Below are 23553 nucleotides of genomic sequence, written 5' to 3'. Positions count from 1 at the left end.
AAGTGCACCCAGGGCCAGCGAGCTCTGGTGTCCCTCTTCTTATGAGGGGGCAGGTCCTGTTGGGTCAGGGCCCCACCCTCACGACCACATTTAACCTTCATTATCTCCGTAAAGGCCCCATCTCCAAACACAGTCACAGTGCGGGTTAGAGCTTCAACGTAGAATTCTGGGAGACACAATTCAGTTCGTGACAGATGTGAACTGTAGCGATCAGACAGTTTAATGTTGTCTGTGACTTGATAAAAGTTGAGAAACAAAGGATGTAAAAGGAAGATTTCTTTTTTTTTTTGGCCGCGCGGCATGCGGGATCTTAGTTCCCTGACCAGGGATTGAACCTGTGCCCTCTGCAGTTGAAGTGTGGAGTTTTAACCACTGAACTGCCAGGGAAGTCCCCAAAGGAAGATTTCTATAAGAAGTTTTTACATAGTCCTGCGGTCTTAAAATACTGGGGATAGGCCGTCAGTTACTCTTCTTTCGCCGTGGGGTTGATTCTTTTCTGTGCAGAGAGCTCTTTAGTGATGGTTCTTTGGCTGAGTCCCTGTATCCAACTGCAGCTTAAAACACTGATTTGGGAACAACGGTTTTCCTCGCATGGGACCTGGGAAGCCTGCTCTCTGGTTTCAGGCTGTAGCTCCCACTGTAGAGCCTGGCCATCTCATTTCATGTCTGGAGGCAACCCCTCCCCTGTTTGTGTCACACATTCTCCACTGTCCTGGTCACTCTGCCGTCCCCACCCTGGACCAGAATTCCCTTAAGTTCTCCTCAGCAACTCTGTGCGGTGTGTCCTCTCTGCCCTCACCCTCTCCTCCAGGCGAGGATCAAAGGCCACGTCCCCTCTGGATGCCATTTCCATCTTCCTTCCCTGCCGCCTGGGCTCATCACTCATCCTTTGTCTCTTCCACTTCTTCCTCTCTTCTGGATTGTTCCATCAGCATTGCTCCTAATCCGACCCTTTACAAAGAAAGGTCCTTGTACTCAGGTTAGAATTACCCATGGCGTGGTTTAAAACACAGATTCCATGACAGTAGGAACAGCAGCAAACACAAATACCCACACCGAGTCCTGAGCCCCAGGCCCAAGCTGCCGAATGAGAACCTGAGTTATTTTAGATTTTATTTGGAAAGCGTTTTAGACATCTAGCAAAGTTGCAAAATTAACAGAGTTCTCATAAGCTGGTTACTCAGCTTCCCCTGATATTAACATCTTATAAAATCATACTAGAGTTATTAAAACTAAGAAATTAACATTGGTACAATATTGTTAACTAGATTACAGACTTTACAGGATTTCACCCCTTTTTTCTCCACTTTTTCTGTGCTGGAATCCAGTCCAGAGCCCCATTGCATTTGGGTGTCCCATCTCATTAGTCTTCTCTAGACTGTGACAGTTTCTCAGTCTTTCCTTGTCTTTTATGAGCTTGAGATCTCTTTGAAGAGTCACATCTTTTTTTTTTTTTTAATTAATTTAATTTTGGGTGCGTTGGGTCTTTATTGCTGCGTGCGGGCTTTCTCTAGTTGCGGCCAGCGGGGGCTACTCTTCCTTGCCGTGGCTTCTCTTGTTGTGGACCATGGGCTCTAGGTGTGCGGGCTTCAGTAGTTGTGGTGTGCGGGCTCAATACTTGTGGCTCACGGGCTCTAGAGCACAGGCTCAGTAGTTGTGGCGCATGGGCTCAGTTGTTCCACGGCATGTGGGATCTTCCTGGACCACGGCTCGAACCCGTGTTCCCTACATTGGCAGGCAGATTCTTAACCAGGGGAGTCCAAGAGTCAGGTCTTTTATACAACGTCTCTGGGTTTGTCTGATGTTTTCACTTGTTGAGGTTGACGTTTTGCATTTTTAGAAGCACCTTTCATGAGCTCTTTGGTGATTCTTATCTATTGTCTAAGAACCAAACAACCTTCCCTGGACTCTCCACTTGCCATCTCTTCCCTCCCCTGTCCTACACAGCTAAACCACTCAAAAAGTTGTTTGCACATAATCCCGTTTCCTCACCTGTCATTCACTCTTCAACCTGTAGCAACCTGGCTTCTGCCACCACAAGGCCAAAGAACCCTGCTGTCATATGTAGGGGGTGCTTCCTTTTCTTGACCTCTCAGGGCCATTCCACACAGGTGACCCTGCCTGGCTCCTGAACACCTTTGCTCTTTTCTCGTCCTTGCACGTTCCTCGTTCCCCCACCTTTCGGACTTCCCTTTCTTACTTTTTTGCAGGTTTATCTCTAGATGCAGATATTCGCTTGCAAACTTGATATTTCCACATGGATTTCTCTAAAATAAATCTCAGGCTAGTGCCTCCCACTGTAATGGGCACACAAATCACCTGGAGCTCTTGTTAAAAGCATTTTTGACCCAGTGGGGTCTCGATGGGCCTAAGATGCTGCATGTCTCAACACTGCAGGTGATGCTGATGGTCTTCAGGCCACAGTCTGAGTAATAAAACTCTAAAAAAAACCCCCACCATAACCTAAGGCACCATCATCTCAAGCTTCAACTGCTGTGATCGCATAACTGATCTCTCCGCATCTCCTTTTGGCCCTGGTTAACCTGTTCTTCACGCTGCAGCAGGAGGGACTTTTAGACCATTATTCTGATCGCGTCATTCTCATGCTTTTATTTATTTATTTATTTATTTATTTATTTATTTATTTTTAACGTCTTCATTGGGGTATAATTGCTTTACAGTGGTGTGTTAGTTTCTGCTTTATAACAAAGTGAATCAGCTATATGTATACATATATCCCCATATCTTCTTCCTCTTGCCTCTCCCTCCCACCCTCCCTATCCCACCCCTCTAGGTGGTTACAAAGCACCGAGCTGATCTCCCTGTGCTATGCGGCTGCTTCCCACTAGCTATCTATTTTCCATTTGGTAGTAATATATAAGTCCATGCCACTCTCTCACTTCGTCCCAGCTTACCCTTCCCCCTCCCCGTGTCCTCAAGTGCATTCTCTACGTCTGCATCTTTATTCCTGTCCTGCCCCTAGGTTCTTCAGAACCATTTTTTTTTTTTAGATTCCATATATATGTGTTAGCATATGGTATTTGTTTTCCTCTTTCTGACTTACTTCACAATGTATGACAAACTCTAGGTCCATCCACCTCACTACAAATAACTCAATTTCATTTCTTTTTATGACTGAGTAGTATTCCACTGTGTATATGTGCCACATCTTCTTTATCCATTCATCTGTCAGTGAACACATAGGTTGCTTCCATGTCTTGGCTACTGTAAATAGAGCTGCAATGAACATTGTGGTACATGACTTTTTGAATTATGGTTTTCTCAGTGTATATGCCCAGGAGTGGGATTGATGGGTCGTATGGTAGTTCTATTTTTTATTTTTTAAGGACCCTCCATACTGTTCCCCATATTGGCTGTATCAGTTTACATTCCCACCAACAGTGCAAGAGGGTTCCTTTTTCTCCGCACCGTTTCCAGAATTTATTGTTTGTAGATTTCTTGATGATGGCCATTCTGACCGGTGTGAGGTGATAGCTCATTGTAGCTTTGATTTGCATTCTCTAATGGTTAGTGATGTTGAGCATCCTTTCATGGATTTGTTGGCAATCTGTGTATCTTCTTTGGAGAAATGTCTATTTAGATCTTCTGCCCATTTTTGCAGCTTTTTTTTTGGAATAATTCTTTATTTTTATTTATTTATTTTTGGCTGTGTTGGGTCTTTGTTTCTGTGCGAGGGCTTTCTCCAGCTGTGGCAAGCGGGAGCCACTCTTCATCGCGGTGCGTGGGCCACTCACTATCGTGGCTTCTCTTGTTGCGGAGCACAGGCTCCAGACGCGCAGACTCAGTAGTTGTGGCTCACGGGCCTAGCTGCTCTGCGGCATGTGGGATCCTCCCAGACCAGGGCTCGAACCCCGTGTCCCCTGCATTGGTAGACAGATTCTCAACCACTGTGCCACCAGGGAAGCCCTTCTGCCCATTTTTGGATTGGGTTGTTTGTTTTTTTGATATTGAGCTGCATGAGCTGCTTGTATATTTTGGAGATTAATCCTCTGTCAGTTGCTTCATTTGCAAATATTTTCTCCCATTCTGAGGGTTGTCTTTTCGTCTTGTTTATGGTTTCCTTTGCTGTGCAAAAGCTTTTAAGTTTCGTTAGGACCCATTTGTTTATTTTTATTTCCATTACTCTAGGAGGTGGGTCAAAAAGGATCTTGCTGTGATTTATGTCATAGAGTGTTCTGCCTATGTTTTCCTCTAAGAGTTTTATAGTGTCTGGCCTTACATTTAGGTCTTTAATCCATTTGGAGTTTATTTTTGTGTTTGGTGTTAGGGAGTATTCTAGTTTCATTCTTTTACATGTAGCTGTCCAGTTCTCCCAGCACCACTTATTGAAGAGGCTGTCTTTTCTCCATTGTATATTCTTGCATCCTTTATCAAAAATAAGGTGACCATATGTGTGTGGCTTTATCTCTGGGCTTTCTATCCTGTTCCACTGGTGTATATTTCTGTTTTTGTGCCAGTACCTTACTGTCTTGATTACTGTAGCTTTGTAGGATAGTCTGAAGTCAGGGAGCCTGATTCCTCCAGCTCCGTTTTTCTTTCTCAAGATTGCTTTGGCTATTTGGGGTCTTTTGTGTTTCCATACAAATTGTGAAATTTTTTGTTCTAGTTCTGTGAAAAATGCCATTGGTAATTTCATAGGGATTGCATTGAATCTGTAGATTGCTTTCGGTAGTATAGTCATTTTCACAATGTTGATTCTTCCAATCCAAGAAGATGGTGTAGCTCTCCATCTGTTTGTATCATCTTTAATTTCTTTCATCAGTGTCTTATAGTTTTCTGCATACAGGTTTTTTGTCTCCTTAGGTAGGTTTATTCCTAGGTACTTTATTCTTTTTGTTGTAATGGTAAGTGGGAGTGTTTCCTTAATTTCTCTTTTGGATTTTTCATCATCTGTGTGTATGGGAATGCAAGAGATTTCTGTGCATTAATTTTGTATCCTGCTACTTTACCAAATTCATTGATTAGCTCTAGTAGTTTTCCGGTAGCATCTTTAGGATTCTCTATGTATAATATCATGTCATCTGCAAACAGTGACAACTTTACTTCTTCTTTTCCGATTTGTATTCCTTTTATTTCTTTTTCTTCTCTGATTGCCATGGCTAGAACTTCCAAAACTATATGTTCAATAATAGTGGTGAGAGTGGGCAACCTTGTCTTGTTCCTGATCTTAGTGGGAATAGTTTCAGTTTTTCACCATTGAGAACGATGTTGGCTGTGTGTTTGTCATATATGGCCTTTATTATGTTGAGGTAAGTTCCCTCTATGCCTACTTTCTGGAGGGTTTTTATCATAAATGCGTGTTGAATTTTGTCGAAAGCTTTTTCTGCATCTATTGAGATGATCATATGTTTTTTATCCTTCAATTTGTTAATATGATTTATCGCATTGATTGATTTACATATATTGAAGAATCTTTGCATTCCTGGGATAAACCCCAGTTGATCATGGTGTATGATCTTTTTAATGTGCTGTGGATTCTGTTTGCTAGTATTTTGTTGAGGCTTTCTGCATCTTTGTTCATCAGTGATATTGGCCTGTAGTTTTCTTTCTTTATGACATCTTTGCCTTGTTTTGGTGTCAGGGTGATTGTGGCTTCGTAGAATGGGTTTGGGAGTGTTCCTCCCTCTGCTGTATTTTGGAAGAGTTTGAGAAGGATAGGTGTTAGTTCTTCTCTAAATGTTTGGTAGAATTCGCCTGTGAACCCATCTGGTTTGTTTTTGTTTGTTGGAAGATTTTTAATCACAGTCTCAATTTCAGTGCTTGTGATTGGTCTGTTTATATTTTCTATTTCTTCCTGGTTCAGTCTCAGAAGGTTGTGCTTTTCTAAGAATTTGTCCATTTCTTCCAGGTTGTCCATTTTATTGGCATAGAGTTGCTTGCAGTAGTCTGTCATGATCCTTTATATTTATGCAGTGTCAGTTGTTATTTCTCATTTTTCATTTCTAATTCTATTGATTTAAGTCTTCTTTTTTTTCCTTGATGAGTCTGGCTAATGGTTTATCAATTTTGTTTATCTTCTCAAAGAACCAGCTTTTAGTTTTATTGATCTTTGCTGTTGTTTCCTTCATTTCTTTTTCATTTATTTCTGATCTGATCTTTATGATTTTTTTCCTTCTGCTAACTTTGGGTTTTTTTTGTTTTTGTTGTTCTTCTCTCTCTGGTTCCTTTAGGTGTAAGGTTAGGTTGTTTATTTGAGATGTTTCTTGATTCTTGAGGTAGGATTGTATTGCTATAAATGTCCCTCTTAGAACTGCTTTTGCTGCATCCCATAGGTTTTGGGTCATCATGTTTTCATTGTCATTTCTTTCTAGGTATTTTTCGATTTCCTCTTTGATTTCTTCAGTGATCTCTTGGTTATTAAGTAGTGTATTGTTTAGCCTCCATGTGTTTGTATTTTTTACAGATTTTTCCTGTAATTGGTACCTAGTCTCATAGTGTTGTGGTCAGAAAAGATACTTGATACGATTTCAATTTTCTTAAATTTACCAAAGCTTGATTTGTGACCCAAGATATGATCTATCCTGGAGAATGTTCCATGAGTACTTTAGAAAAATGTGTATTCTGTTTTTTTTGGATGGAATGTCCTATAAATATCAGTTAAGTCCATCTTGTTTAGTATGTCATTTAAAGCTTGTGTTTCCTTATTTATTTTCATTTTGGATGATCTGTCCATTGGTGAAAGTGGGGTGTTAAAGTCCCCTACTATGATTGTGTTACTGTCGATTTCCCCTTTTATGGCTGTTAGCATTTGCCTTATGTATTGAGGTGCTCCTATGTTGGGTGCATAAATAATTACAATTGTTATATATTCTTGGATCGATCCCTTGATCATTATGTAGTGTCCTTCTTTGTCTCTTGTAATAGTCTTTATTTTAAAGTCTGTTTTGTCTGATATGAGAATTGCTACTCCAGATTTCTTTTGATTTCTGTTTGCATGGAATATCTTTTTCCATCCCCTCACTTTCAGTCTGAATGTGTCCCTAGGTCTGAAGTGGGTCTCTTGTACACAGCATATATACGGGTCTTGTTTTTGTATCCTTTCAGCCAGTCTATGTCTTTTTTTTTTTTTTTTTGGTGGTACGCAGGCCTCTCACTGCTGTGGCCTCTCCCGTTGCGGAGCACAGACTCCGGACGCGCAGGCTCAGCGGCCATGGCTCTCGGGCCCAGCCACTCCATGGCATGTGGAATCTTCCTGGACTGGGGCACGAACCCGTGTCCCCTGCATCAGCAGGTGGACTCTCAACCACTGTGCCACCAGAGAAGCCCTGTGTCTTTTGATTGGAGCATTTAATCCATTTACTTTTAAGGTAATTATTGATATATATATTCCTATTACCATTTTCTTAATTGTTTTGGGTTTGTTTTTGTAGGTCTTTTCCTTATCTTGTGTTTCCTGCCTAGAGAAGTTCCTTTAGCATTTGTTGCAAAGCTGGTTTGGTGGTGCTGAATTCTCTTAGCTTTTGCTTGTCTGTAAAGGTTTTAATTTCTCCATCGAATCTGAGTGAGATCCTTGCTGGGTAGAGTAATCTTGGTTGTAGGTTTTTCCCTTTCATCACTTTAAATATGCCCTGCCACTCCCTTCTGGCTTGCAGAGTTTCTGATGAAAGATCAGCTGTTAACCTTATGGGGATTCCCTTGTGTGTTATTTGTTGTTTTTCCCTTGCTACTTTTAATATTTTTTCTTTGTATTTAATCTTTGATAGTTTGATTAATATGTGTCTTGGCATGTTTCTCCTTGGATTTATCCTGTATGGGACTCTCTGTGCTTCCTGCACCTGATTAACTATTTCCTTTCCCATATTAGGGAAGTTTTCAACTCTAATCTCTTCAAATATTTTCTCAGTCCCTTTCTTTTTCTCTTCTTCTTCTGGGACCCCTATAATTCGAATGTTGGTGCATTTAATGTTGTCCCAGAGGTCTCTGAGAGTGTCCTCAGTTCTTTTCATTCTTTTTTCTTTTTTCTGCTCTGCAGTAGTTATTTACACTATTTTATCTTCCAGGTCACTTATCCGTTCTTCAGTCTCAGTTATTCTGCTATTGATCCCATCTAGAGTATTTTTCATTTCATTTATTGTGTTGTTCATCATTGTTTGTTTGCTCTTTAGTTCTTCTATGTCCATGTTAAATGTTTCTTGTATTTTCTCCATTCTATTTCCAAGATTTTGGATCATCTTTAGTATCATTACTCTGAATTCTTTTTCAGGTAGACTGCCTGTTTCCTCTTCATTTGTTTGGTCTGGTGGGTTTTTACCTTGCTCCTTTATCTGCTGTGTGTTTTTCTGTCTTCTCATTTTGCTTAATTTACTGTGTTTGGGGTCTCCTTTTCACAGGCTGCAGGTTCGTAGTTCCAGTTGTTTTTGGTGTCTGCCCCCAGTGGCTAAGGTTGGTTCAGTGGGTTTTGTAGGCTTCCTGGTGGAAGGGACTGGTGTCCGTGTTGTGGAGGATGAGACTGGATTTTGTCTTTTGGTGGGCAGGACCGTGTCTGGTGGTGTGTTTTGGGGTGTCTGTGGACTTATTATGATTTTAGGCAGCCTCTCTGCCAGTGGGTGTGGTTGTGTTCCTGTCTTGCTAGTTGTTTGTCATAGGGTGTCCAGCACTGTAGCTTGCTGGTCATTGAGTTGAGCTGGGTCTTAGCGTTGAGATGGAGATCTCTGTGAGTGCTTTCGCTGTTTGATATTACATGGAGCTGGGAGGTCTCTGGTGGACCAATGTCCTAAACTTGGCTCTCCCACCTCAGAGGCACAGGCCTGACACCTGGCTTGAGCACCAAGACCCTGTCAGCTACACGGCTCAGAAGAAAAGGGAGAAAAAAAGAAAGAAACAAAAAAGTAAAGTAATTAAAATAAAAAAGAAAAAGTAATTATTAAAAATAAAAAATTAAAGTGTAATGAAAGAAAGAAAGAACAACCAAACCAAAGAACAAATCCTCCAATGGTAATAAGTACTAAAAATATACTAAAAAACCTCAAACAAAACAAAAACGGACAGACAGAACCTAGGACAAATGGTAAAAGGAAAGCCATACAGACAAAATCACACACAGAAGCAACACACATGCACACTCAGAAAGAGAGAAAAAGGGGGAAAAATATATCGTTGCTCCCGAAGTCCACCTCCTCAATTTGGGATGATTCGTTGTCTATTCAGGTATTCCACAGATGCAGGTACATCACGTTGATTGTGGAGATGTAATCCACTGCTCCTGAGGCTGCTGGGAGAGATTTCCCTTTCTCTTCTTTGTTCGCACAGCTCCCAGGGGTTCAGCTTTGGATTTGGCCCCGCCTCTGCCTGTAGGTCGCATGAGAGCGTCTGTTTTTCGCTCAGACAGGACGGGGTTAAAGGAGCCGCTGATTCGGGGGCTCTGGCTCACTCATGCCTGGGGGAGGGAGGCGTCTGTATGCGGGGCGAGCCTGCCGTGGCATAGGCTGGCGTGACGTTGCACCAGCCTGAGGGGTGCCATGCGTTCTCTCGGGTAAGTTGTCCCTGCATCACGGGGCCCTGGCAGTGGCGGGCTGCACAGGCTCCCGGGAGGGGGGTGTGGAGAGTGACCTGTGCTCGCACACAGGCTTCTTGGTGGCGGCAGCAGCAGCCTTAGCGTCTCATGCCCGTCTCTGGGGTCCGCGCTGATAGCCGCGGCTCGCGCCCGTCTCTGGAGCTCCTTTAAGCGGCGCTCTGAATCCCCTCCCCTCGCGCACCAGAAACGATCTCTTGCCTCTTCGGCAGCTCCAGACTTTTTCCCGGACTCCCTCCCGGCTAGCACTAGCTCCTTCAGGCTGTGTTCACGCAGCCAGTCCTCTCCCTGCGCTCCAACGGAAGCCCGAGCCTCACCTCGCAGCCCCGCCCGTCCCGTCGGGTGAGCAGACAAGCCTCTCGGGCTGGTGAGTGCAGGTCGGCACCGGTCCTCTGTGCGGGAATCTCTCTGCTTTGCACTCCGCACCCCAGTTTCTGCGGTCTCCTCCGTGGCTCCGAAGCTTCCTCCCCACCCGTCTCTGCCAGTGAAGGGGCTTCCTAGTGTGTGGAAGCTTTTCCTCCTTCATATTACGTTCTAGAGGTGCAGGTCCCGTCCTATTCTTTTGTCTCTGTTTTTTTTTTTTTTTTCTTTTGCCCTACTCAGGTATGTGGGGAGTTTCTTGCCTTTTGGGAAGTCTGAGGTCTTCTGCCAGCATTCAGTATGTGTTCTGTAGGAGTTGTTCCACATGTAGATGTATTTCTCATGTATTTGTGGGGAGGAAGGAGATCTCCGCGTCTTACTCTCACGCCATCTTGAAGGTCTCGGCCATTCTCATGCTTTTAAATGGCTTTGATGGCTTCCTGTTGCATTTATTTTATTGTTCATTGTCTTCAGCATCGTGGCTACCAAGCCTTACATGTTCTGATCCCCTACCTCCCTCTGACCCCATCTTGGAGATCTTTATCTTTCCTTCCCTTCCCTCCTAAATTCCTGCTCTTCTCTGTGTTCTTCAGTGGCCAGTACTGCCCCCACGCACCCGCCCCCCCACCTGGGCCTCATGCAGATCCCGCATCCTCTGCCCAGAAAGGACTGCGCAGTGAGCTGGCCTGCAAACCCTTGTTTCCATCCAAGTTAAGATGAGGAGCTTAGACCAGAGCATGAATCAGCCCCTCATGGAACATGCTGCCTGGTTCAGCTGGCATATTTTTGTAGCACGACCTACTCTCTGAAGGAGCAGTGCACACGCGCGCGCGCACACACACACAGACACACGTGTGCGCGTGCATGCATGCACCTTATACCTCAAGGCATGTTTGACTTTAAATGAGAGAGGCAAAACCTTAAAACTTTCAGGAGACAATATATAGGAATATCATTCTGGCTTTTAGTGTAGGGAAGAATTACTTAACCTTTCCATCTTAATACACACACAAATCTCAAACAATAATAGAAAAGATTGATAAATTTGACCATATTAAAACTGAGAACTTCTGTTCATCAAAAGACCACATAAAGAGAATCAAATAAGCCACAAACTGGGAGAAGCTATAACTGACATAGGATTAGTACCTAAAACCTATCAAGAATGCCTTTGGATCAGAAAGAAAAAGATAGACAACCCCATAACAAAGTGGGCAGTAGAACTGAAAAGACACTAGAAGAGACAACGTGAGTGGCCAGCAGATAGGACAAGGTGATCAGTCTATTGTAATTAGGGATATGCAAGTTACAACCATAAGGTTTCATACTGTCCAGATTAGTAAAAATGTGAACATCTAGGAGTATTAAGTATCGGTGAGGATTTGCAGCAGTCAAATGGGAGGATAAATTTGTTCAACTACTTTGAAAGATTATTTGGTATTATTTAGAAAAGTTTCAGATGACCATATCCTCTGACCTGGCAGTTCTCATGGGTGCATACACACGTACATATATGTACACACATTAATACACACTCCTCATACACATACCCATACATATGCACCCACACCCCTCATGCATACACATACACACAAATACACACATACATGTATGTACCTGCACTACACACATGCATGTACACACACATATATGCCAACACAGAAACACACACATAAATGCACATATATACACATGAACATACATAATACTTTATATATACATATGTGTACCAGGAGGTGGGTGAGAAAGGTCATATAAGAAATGTCTGGAGTAATGAAAATTGGCAGTAGTCCAGCTGTCCATCAACAATAGATAAATAAATTTTGGTATATTCATATAATGGAATTCATGTTGAAGTGAAAATGCATGACTTATAGCTTCATGCCAAAAAAACCCACTCACGGGTGAAAAACAATATGGAGTGAAAAAAATAAGTTGCAGTAGAATATATGCAGTATAATTCCATCTTGATAAAGTTTGAAAACATACAAAGCTGAAGAATATACTCTTTAGGGATACATACATATGGTAAGACTATAAAGAAAAGGATATGAGAGATGCATAGTTCCAGATGGTGCTTCCCTCAGTGGGAAGGGAAGAGATGGGAAGGGGTACGTGGGGGATGTCAGAAGTAAGGGTAATACTGATTTTCTTAAACTGAGTGATGGGAACTCAGGTGTTCTTTATATTATTATATATACTGCCTGATAAATATATCTTTATAAATAGTAGTTCCTATCTACTTGATATTTGACAATAAAAACAGTACCAGTTGGAGGAGAGAGTAACCTTCCTGGTAGAAGGTATTTAGTATACAGTTGGGGTTGGAGAAGGAATGAGAAGAGAGACACTCTTTTCTAAACCAGGGAGATAAAAATGAAAAGTAGGAAAAGGAGAAGGATGGTGTTAATAATGGCACTGAAATCCTACTTTGGACAACCTGAGAACTAGAAGGATGAAAGTTGCTGAAGATTTGCCAGATTGGGTATTGGTTTAACTATCTGATTACTTTTGTTAGTTTGTTTTAATATTTACTTATTTTGGCTGCCCTGGGTCTTAGTTGCCTCATGCGGGATCTTTGCTGCGGTGTGCAGGATCTTTCATTGCGGCATGCAGACTTTCTTAGTTGCAGCATGCGGACTTCTTAGTTGCAGCATGCTGAGTCTTAGTTGCAGCATGCATGCAGGATCTAGTTCCCCGACCAGGGATCAAACCCAGAACCCCTGCATTGGGAGCGTGGAGTCTTACCCACTGGACCACCAGGGAAGCCCCTGACTACTTTTGTTTTTAAACACCTAGAAATTCAGACGGGCTCTTGTTTTGTAGTAGACTTAATATCCACAGAGTTGAGATGACTCATCATGTTTTGAAAACGTCACAGTTTAGCAGAGAAGCAAAAGTAATGGTTCTTCTATTTGGATTAAAGCTCTAGAGATTTTTTTATATATATATTTTTATTTTATTTATTTGGTTGCACTGGGTCTTAGTTATGGCTCACTAGCTCCTTAGTTTTGGCACTTGGGCTCCTTAGTTGCATCATGCTAATAACTCTTAGTTGCAGCATGCATGTGGGATCTAGTTCCCTGACCAGGGATCGAACCTGGGCCCCCTGTATTGGGAGCGTGGTATCTTACCCACTGGACCACCAGGGAAGTCCCTCTTTAGAGATTTGTGATGCTGCTGTCCCTTGCTTTTCCAGCCCAGCCCTCAGAGGACATTTTGTTTTCTGAGCGCCCATGCCTGCAACTGTGAGCTGCCCCATGTGGACGGTGGGCCCTCACAGTTCACAAAGCGTGCCTTGCATAGGTTTTGGTAGCACAGAATTTAGCATATGCTTTCAACTCATTTATAACATAACTTAGCATGTTTTTCAATGTAATTTATTCACTAGCAGTCTTAATGAAATGGGCTGATGTGACTTCACATGGTGTGGTGTGAAGAACATTCAGCCACTGAGGACTTATGAACCTGCCTTTCTAGCCTGGCTCTGCCTTGATGCTATTTTTAGCAAGTCAGCTTACACTCTGAGCCTTGTTTGCATTGCGAGGGGATTGCCGAGGTCTTAAAGGATCCATTCAGCTTGAAAAGTTCATGATTCCATGATCGACTACTATATTTAGGGAAGATTTCCAGATGGAAAAATATGACTTTCAAAAAGGGTAAATATCAGTAAAACACCGAATTCTGCATTGGGAGTGAGACCAAAACATTCCTAGAGACAGACATCTCCCTCATGAGTTTTTAAAAAAAGTTTTATGGTTTTTTTTTGTTTGTTTTTTTAAGATTTCATTATTTTTAAAGAGCAGTTTTAGGTTCACAGCAAAAGTGAGAGGAAGGTACAGCGATTTCCCATATACTCCCTGCCACCACCCATGCTTAGCCTCACCCATTGTTAACATCCCCACTAGAGCAGTACATTTGTTACAACGAATGAACCTGCGCTGACACAGCATTGTCACCCACAGTTTGTAGGTCACTTTGGGGGTTCACCTTTGGTGTTGTACTGTCTGCGGTTTTGTCTTGTGAATTTTTAATCACTGTGAATCTGCATGGCACCAGGGCAGTTCCTGCTCTGTTACATAGAGCATGGCAGGGACCTAGCAAAGGAGGAGGTACAAGGTCAGCACTGGATACGTATGTGTTGTACCATCTATACAGGAGAAAGTGGCTTAGTGCTTGCTACTCAGAGTGTAGTTAGGCCTGGCCCTGCCGGGAGCCATGCAGAAGCTCAGCGGAGGCCCCCCCAACCCCAGCCCTGCTGGACAGTGCCTACATCTTAACAAGATATCCCATCACGCGTGTATCATCCCCATTCCTTTCTCTCTGTCGTCGCAGAGAACTTTTCACTCTTGTCTGACCTAATGCTTGAGAGCTTGAAAATTGATCTCCAGAGCTTGAAATTAGAGTCTTCAAAGCCTTTTCTGCCGGGAGAGACTCACCTGGGTTTTCTAACCTCTTCCTGAATTAACTACAGAAGTGATTCCCATGGTATTTCAGCAGCTGTCTCTTTAGAGTTGATTTCTCTTTCCTGGGGCTTGGCCAAAAGGAGGGGGAAGAAAACCTTCACAGCTTGGCTTACCTCACAGTTCTTAATAGAAGATTTTGTTTTCTCAGTTTTACTAGCTAGGAGAATTTTTCATTCTTTTGATCACTTTGCCTTCCCTGTTCCTTGTCCTTTGTAGGCAGAATTGATTGAATTCTCATTTGCATCAGATACTTGGGCTCATAAATTAGCCACTAAACACTCCTTTCTTTGCTATTTTATCTCTGGCAGTTTTCCAGTGCACTTACGAATATGTTTCTGATTCATTCTAAAAGGGATCTTGCTCTCTGTTCAGGTCTTGTATTTCAAAATAAATCCTATCATAGCAGAGTTTTAAAACAGACACATAAAATAATTTATTCTTAGGAATACTTTAAAATCTTTATGCTACATAGTTGTACATATTGTCATTTTATTCTCAAATTTATAACTTTTTAACCTTTACTGTAGAGAAGAACAGCTGCTACTTTGCTGTAGTTGTAATAAGTACCATCTTTACTTTTACCCATGCTTGGAATGTGGCAGGTAAATAGTAAAAACACATGAACGAGAAATCCTAGAGCCAGGCTGTATGGAAGACAACAAATGCCTAATAATATTGCCATGAAATAACCTAAAATCTCTGAGAAATGGTTTTCTTCTTTTATTATCTATTCATTTTTAAAAGTCATATTCCATATGAAGGAGTGTGACCCTTTAAAGTAAGCAGCTTCTAACATCTACCCTTCTGAAACTCTTCCAAAAAATTGCAGAGGAAGGAACACTCCCAAGCTCACTTTCTGAGGCCAACATCACCCTGATACCAAAACCAGACAGAAATGTCACAAAAAAAGAAAACTACAGGCCAATATCACTGATGAACATAGATGCAAAAATCCTCAACAAAATACTAGCAAACTGAATCCAACAACACATTAAAAAGATCATACACTATGATCAAGTGGGATTTATCCCAGGGATGCAAGGATTTTTCAGTATCTCCAAATCAATCAGTGTGATACACCACATCAACAAATTGAAGAATAAAAGGAATATGATCATCTCAATAGATGCAGAAAATGTTTGACAAAATTCAACACCCATTTATGATAAAAACTCTCCAGAAAGTGGGCATAGAGGGAACCTAACTCAACATACTAAAGGCCATATATGACAGACCCACAGCAAACATCATTTTCAGTGGTGAAAAACTGAAAGCATTTCTTCTAAGATCAGGAACAAGACAAGGATGTCCACGCTTGTCACTATTATTCAACATAGTTTTGGAAGTTGTAGCCACGACAGTCAGAGAAGAAAAAGAAATAAAAGGAATCCAAATTGAAAAAGAAGTAAAACTGTCACTGTTGGCAGATGACATGTTACTATACATAGAAAATCCTAAAGATGCTACCAGAAAACTACTAAAGCTCATCAATGAATTTGGTAAAGTTGCAGGATACAAAATTAATGCACAGAAATCTCTTGCATTCCTATACACCAACAATGAAAGATCAGAAAGACAAATCAAGGACACAGTCCCATTTACCATTGCATCAAAAAGAGTAAAATACCAAGGAATGAACCTACCTAAGGAGGCAAAAGACCTGTACTCAGAAAAGTACAAGATACTGATGAAAGAAACAAAAGATGACACAAAAAGATGCAGAGATATACCATGTTCTTGGACTGGAAGAATCAATATTTTAAAAATGACTATACTACCCAAAGCGATCTACAGATTCAGTGCAATCCCTATCAAATTACCAATGGCATTTTTCACAGAACTAGAACAAACGAATCTTAAAATTTGTATGGAGACACAAAACACCCCGCATAGCCAAAGCAGTCTTGAGAAATAAAAATGGAGCTGGAGGAATCAGGCTCCCCGACTTCAGACTATACTACAAAGCTACATTAATCAAGACAGTATGGTACTGGCACAAAAACAGAAATATAGATCAATGGTACAGGATAGAATGCCCAGAGATAAACCCACACACATATGGGCACCTAGTTTTTGAGAAATGAGGCAAGAACATACAATGGAGAAAAGACAGCCTCTTCAATAAGTGGTGCTGGGAGAAATGGACAGCTACATGTAAATGAATGAAATTAGAACATTCCCTAAAACCATACTCAAAAATAAACTCAAAATGGATTAAAGACCTAAATGTAAGGCCAGATGCTATAAAACTCTTAGGGGAAAACATAGGCAGAACACTCTGACATAAATTGCAGCAAGATCTTTTTAGATCCACCTCCTGGGATAATGAAATAAAAACAAAAATAAACAAATGGGACCTAACAAAACTTAAAAGCTTTTGCACAGCAAAGAAAACCATAAACAAAATGAATAAACAACCCTCAAATGGGAGAAAACATTTGCAAATGAAGCAACCAACAAGGGATTAATCTCCAAAATATACAAACCGCTCATGCAGCTCCATATCAAAAAAACAAACAACCCAATCAAAAAAATGGGCAGAAGATCTAAATAGACATTTCTCCAAAGAAGACATACTGGCAGCTCAAAAGCACATGAAAAGATGCTCAACATCGCTAATTATTAGAGAAATGCAAATCAAAACTACAATGAGGTATTACCTCACACCAGTTGGAATGGCCATCATCAAAAAAATTTACAAACAATAAATGCTGAAAAGGATATGGAGAAGAGGGAACCCTCCTACACTGTTGGTGGGGATGTAAATTGGTACAGCCACTATGGAGAACAGTATGGAGTTTCCTTAAAAAAAAAACAGGGCGCCATATGATACAGCAATCTCACTCCTGGGCATATATCCAGAGAAAACCATAATTTGAAAAGATACATGCACCTCAGCGTTCACTGCAGCACTATTTACAATAGCTAGGACATGGAAGCAACCTAAATGTCTGTCAACAGAGGAATGGATAAAGAAGATGTGGTACATATATGCAATGGAATATTACCCAGCCATAAAAGAGAATGAAATAATGCCATTTGCACCAACATGGATGGACCTAGAGGTTGTCATACTGAGTGAAGTAAGTCAGACAGAGAAGGACAAATATCATATGATATCACTTATATGTGGAATCTAAAAAAAGCATACAAATGAACTTATCTACAGAACAGAAATAGAGTTACAGATGTAAAAAACAAACTTACGGTTACCAGGGGGGAGAGGGATAAATTGGGAGATTGGGATTGACACATACACAGTACTATATATAAAATAGATAATAAGGACCTACTGTATAGCACAGGGCACTCTACTCAATACTCTGTAAAGACCTATATGGGAAAAGAATCTAAAAAAAAAGAGGATATATACATAAATATATGAATGATTCACTTTGCTGTACACCTGAAACTAACACAACATTGTAAATCAACTATATGCCAATAAAAAAGTAAGCAGCTTCTATCTGCTGCAAGTTTGTAACTTTCAGATGCTAATGGAACTAGCTAGAAGTATTGCATCTATATAAATATATGACTAAATATCAGTTACAGAGTTTGGTGTATACACACAAAATCTGTTCATAGAATTTTGTCTTAACTCTTGATTTTCATCTCTGCTAGTGAGTCACAAATTCCTCTGGACGCCCCCATTTCAGCTTCTGTGCAATGTAACAAGCTATTTTAACTCTATGTTGCGTCTTTTGTAACCTTACAAATTACGTAGTATTATTGTTCATTTATACCATCAATGTTTGTTTACATTTAACCATATTTTTATCATTTGTTTATTCTCTGTTTCTTCCCAGATCTTCCCTCTGGGATAATTACCTTTTCTTTTGAAGTATCAATGTATCCTTGTTTAGAAAGACTTCTTCTGTTGGTATAACCACTTTTTTTAAATCTGAAAATGTCCTTTTTTTTTTTTTTTTTTTTGCGGTACGCGGGCCTCTCATTGTGGCCTCTCCCGTTGTGGAGCACAGGCTCCGGACGCGCAGGCTCACTGGCCGTGGCTCATGGGCCCAGCCGCTCCGCGGCATGTGGGATCTTCCCGGACCGGGGCACGAACCCGTGTCCCCTGCATCGGCAGGCGGACTCTCAACCACTGCGCCACCAGGGAAGCCCTGAAAATGTCCTTATTTTAACAAATGGAGAGTATTGCTGTTTATTCACATCTAGATGTCAGTGTCTTCTCTCAGCACTTTGAAGATGTTATTTCATTGTCAGTTGGCCCCTAGTTCTGTGAAGTAGTTATCTCATCGTGTAATTGCCATTCCTTTTCTCTGACTGCCTGTACAATTTCTCTTTGTCTTTGGTGTTCTGTGGTATCATCATGTGTGTAGGTATGGGTTTTTTTTAAAAAAATTCACCTGGTTTGGGATTCTTTGTCTTCCTGAATTCAAGGATTCATGTCTCCTACTGTTTTGGACAGTTCTTAGCACTGTCTCTTTGAATATTGTCTCTGCTCAATTCCTTCCATTACTGTTTTTTAAAACTTTGATCAAATATGTGTTGGACTCATTCTGTGTTCACATCTCTTCTCTTTTTTACATTTCTCCTCTTTTTGTTTCTCTGTGCTACATTCTGAGTAATTTCCAGGTCTGTCCCCCAGTCCACTAAATCTCTCTTCAGCTGTGTCTAAATTTCTGTTTATTGTGTATTACATATTGTATATTGAGTTTAAAATTTTTAATTATTATATTGTTCATTTCCAAATATTCTTTTGGTTTTTCAAATCTTTCTGATCATTCTTCATAGCCTCTTGCTCCTTACTCATGTTTTCAGTCCCTTCTTTATTATTTTAAATGAATTAAACACACTTTCAAAAATGTATCCTAGGGCTTCCCTGGTGGCGCAGTAGTTGAGAGTCCGCCTGCCGACGCAGGGGACACGGGTTCGTGCTCCGGTCTGGGAAGATCCCATATGCCATGGAGCGGCTGGGCCTGTGAGCCATGGCCGCTGAGCCTGCACGTCCGGAGCCTGTGCTCCGCAACGGGAGAGGCCACAGCAGTGAGAGGCCTGCGTACCACCAAAAAAAAAAAAAAAAAAAAAATGTATCCTATAATTCCAATATCTGAAGTCTTTCCACATCTGATACTGTTTGTGGGGGTTTCTTTGTTTTTACTTTCTGGGGAGGTTTCTCTTGACTCTTTTTCATAATACCTTGTTTCTTAGGTGTTTTGTAAGTTTTAACTTTGCAGTCATGCTTGAGCATCAGGCTGTCTGGCCCAGTGTCCCTCTAAGCTCTCTGTTTCAGTGTTCCTCTAGGACCTGTGCCCTGGGCCTTCATCAGGGATCTGGGCCATCACATTTCCTGCCTCTCTATACAGTGTATCTGAATTACAGATGGAGATACCTAAGCCACTTAAAGGGTAGTGACAGCTGTCACAAGGATGAAGAATATGAAAGTTTGAGAGGATGATGGGATGCTTTTGGCACATATCAGAACTTGGTCCTCAGACACCATTCATTCGTTCATTGATGTGTTCATTCACTTAACAGATGTTTATCGAGCTCTTAGTATATGTCACTCACTGTGCTAGGCACTGGGGAAACAGATCAACAGTTTCTGTCCTCAAGAATCTCAGAGTATAATGAGCAGACATTTCATTTCAGTGGGGCACGATCAGGGATGTGACAGGTAGAACCTAGGGAGAGGCACTAACCCAGCTTTGGAGTAATGAGGAGGGAGGTGGTATCTGTGCTGCATCTGCAGGGCCGGTAGGAGTAATCCAGGTGGAGAGCCAGGGAAGGGCATCCCAGGCAGAGAGAGAAGAATGTGCAGAACACCAAGCCACAGAGAATCTGGGTAGCTCATTCGGCCAGAGTATGGTTGGGAAGGCATGAGAGTGGAGCAGGGAATGATGAGAGGTGAGCCTGGAGGTAGTCTGAGGTCTGGAGGTGGAAGGTCCTATGACTAGGAAACTGCTGAACCCTCTTCCCTGGGTAGTAAGTGATGCTGTCAGAGTGGTCACGATCATTTCTCGTAAGAGCCAACTCTTATGGAAGAAAAAGGACATGGGCTTGGGAGTCAAGGCAGGCTTATGCGCAGATCCCAGCTCCACCTCTGTCCGGGTGATCACGTAATTGATTTAGTTACCTTCTCTGAACCTCTCTTTCTCATGTGATAAATGAGAGAGAACAGACAAGACAGGCCCTTAAGGTCTCTTCCATTTATAGTATTCTGTGGTGTTGCTAGAAAGTAAGAGAAACATGTCAGTGTGTACACGCACACACACACACACACACACACACGCTTAAGTAAAAGTGCTCAGATGTACGACTGTTCGCAGGTATTATGCTGACAGTAACGGTGGCAATTTCTGACTTCCAGTTGGTTGTTTAACTTCTAACCGTGAATCGTGGCTGTTCACAGTGAGTGGATATCTGTTGATTGAGGATATCTTTATATCTGAAACAAAACGTTAGCAGTATGACTTTCATTGCCTTGCAGCTAAACTCAGCTGTTATTTTCTTTGTAGATGAGCTCCCTCTGGAACAGCACAACCTTTCTTTATCCTCCTTGGAGTTCATGCCAAGGGAAAGCACCGAGCACAGCACTGCACACGTGGCCTTAACAGAAACCGCTCCAGGGTCCCAGCAAAGCAGTTCTCTCCACGTGAGATCATCTCCATCTGCCAGTACTTTTGATACAAACTTTTTTAACCAAGGAAAATGGACCCAAAGTACAGCAGATCACAGCATCTTTGTGGCAAATTATGTGTCAGTGACGAGCAACGAGGTCATAGATGATGACGAAATGGATAACTTTTTGCCAGAGACTTCCTGGACCACTTCCCGCGTGGTTTCTCCCGTACGATACGTCACACTCGGTCTGCCAGGGCTGCTCAAAGAAACGTTAGACTCCATGCCGACTCCATCGTTACCCATCATTTCTCTACAAGATGAAGACGTGACATCAGCCTGGCAAAACACAGTGCAACAGCCAACAGTGTCTGCTGAATCCCCGAATCATTTCAGTGCTTTTCGGTCAGCTTTTCCCACTTCCAAGGGCATAATTCCAACTCCTAGCAGGAACTTGGTGTTTTATCCTACTGACGCTTACGGGCACGTTTCAAGTAGGACTTTGCCGGAGATCATGGCTTCAGGAGCAGAGGGCGCAGAAACCCTCCTCAGCTCGCGGTATTCCGAGCCTCGACCGCCACGTGATGGCGTCACTCGGCAGCCTCCTCCCCCGTCAGGGCAGGTCTCACCGCCTCCAGAGGATGCTCTGGCCGCAGGTACAGACAGATACTCTGATGTGAACACCGCTTTGGGTCGAAGTCTGGGTGAAGCCGCCTCTCCAGGCGCTCGCGGCTCTGCGGCTCTGTCCCAGATGGCCCTTGCCTTTGGCAGCAGCAGTGCACGTTTGGCTTTGTTTTCAACTCCTCTCGTGTCTGGATTGTTCTCTACTCAATCAGCCGGTGTTTCATATAACCCCTGTCTTCCCGCCAGCTCCAGTGAGGCATCAGAACTGCCTGGCCATTCAGTGGTCCCAAGTGGTGCGGGTGACACTCACGTCTGGAGCCCAGTGTCTTCGTTCAGACCGTACACGTGGTGCGTGTCGTGCACTGCGGTGTCGCCTCGGCCCGTGCTGTCAGCGAGCCTCACGGAGAAGGACGTGGGGTCCGGGGATGGTGCCGAGACCCTGTCCCTGACCCTCTCAGAAGTGAGCAGCATCTCTCCACCGAGCAGCGTCTTGGTGGACTTCTCTGAATTTGACGAGGGCCCGCGAGAATTTCATACACTTTTCCCCTCAAGACCGATGGTTCCCCTCTCTTCTCCATCTCTGGAAATCTCAGCAACGAGCGTCGGTATTTCAGCTGAGGGGGAAATGAGTAGTGTGATGACCGCACAGATGTACCCTCCCCAGGGCCACCTCTCTGTGCCTGTGTCACCTGACGCTGCTGCTTCTGCCTCCTCCTCTGTCGCCGAAACTCAAGTAATGCCATCCAGTGGGACAGCCGTGCTTTCCTCGGTCACCCCAGGTGCTCTCCTTGACTCTTCTTTCCCCATCACAGCAAATAAAAACACCCCATCGCTTGCCGTCAGAGGCCCAGGTCTTCTTACGTCTTACAGTTCGGACCTGTCGGCACAGCCTTCGCTTTTTCCTGACGGGGAACCTGCCGGTTTTTCCCAACGTGAAAGTGCAAGTATTTGGGATTTTACATCCAGCTTTTTCTCCACTCCCCCACTGGAATTCAGCAGCTGGGTCTCTCCATCTTCAGAAGTACTTGCTTCTCCGTCTCCGAGGTCAAGTGATCTGTCCACCTTCATTTCTCAGGCATTTTCTACCTTGGTTGCGACACTTTCGTTGACCAACTCTGTCAGTTCTCGGTCACCTCAGCTTTCTGTTCCCAATTCCACAAACCTCGACTTTTCTCAGCTCTGGCCAAGCTCAGATCTTCCTTTAAGCAGCTTCACTCTTCTCCCTAGTTACTCTGAAATGTCACTACCCTCCAGCTTTCCCTCCAGTTCTCCAAAGTTTTCTGAAGCACCCACAGTGTCACCCACAGATGCCGAAGCTCATTTTACCTCAGCTTTCACTGCAACTACCTCCTATTTTGAGTTTTCACTCACGTCCCATGAATCTGCAGTCACCACACTGGTGCCCTCCAGTTCTGAGCCCATTTTGACTGCTGAAACTCACTTAACATCCCTTCTGACTGCTGTTCCTACCACACCCGTTTTAACTGAATCTTCTGTCTTTTCAACCCTGACACCTTCTGATGATGGTATCAGTGCTATGAACGATCCCACGTCCGTCTTACCCTCTTTCTCTGAAGTCATCCCTGTCACCACAGTGCTGGTCAGCACTGGGTACCTGCCATCAGCATCCTCGTTTCTTCCTGAGGTGATCCGCTCGCCTCTGCCTACAGAGCCAGGTGGTACGCGTGGCCCATCGTTCACACCCACAGATTTACCGAGGAACGCCTCCACTGAACTGAGCACGTCTGATACCAGTGCTGGCCCTGAGAATTCTCTTCACACCACCCTGAACAGCAGAACTGTGGGTCAGAACCGTCACGAGGGCAGCACGGTTCTCCCCCCGCCATCCCTTCATCCCGCGACCACCCCCGCTCCCGAAGCGACGGTTCATACTCCTGCGCTGGTCACCACCAAGTCGCCGTATGTGTGTGATATTACGGTTCCTGATGCCTATTTGATCACAACTGGTAAGGCCCTGCTTCACAT

General features: G+C 43.0%; 1 protein-coding gene across 1 annotated transcript in view; it reads left to right on the top strand.

Moving 5' to 3' along the window:
• The window catches only part of KIAA1549, a 148594-nt gene that overhangs the window by 39504 nt on the left and 85537 nt on the right, over positions 1 to 23553 (top strand). The window contains exon 2 of the mRNA XM_079931328.1: positions 20841 to 23534. Coding sequence (XP_079787454.1) covers positions 20841 to 23534 — 2694 coding nt within the window. The remainder of the gene's footprint in view (positions 1 to 20840; positions 23535 to 23553) is intronic.

This window comes from Stenella coeruleoalba (assembly GCF_951394435.1).
Source record: "Stenella coeruleoalba genome assembly, chromosome: 9".
NCBI classification, from domain to species: domain Eukaryota; kingdom Metazoa; phylum Chordata; class Mammalia; order Artiodactyla; family Delphinidae; genus Stenella; species Stenella coeruleoalba.
Note: the sequence above shows the minus strand (reverse complement) of the source record. Positions and strands in the feature narration are given on the sequence as shown.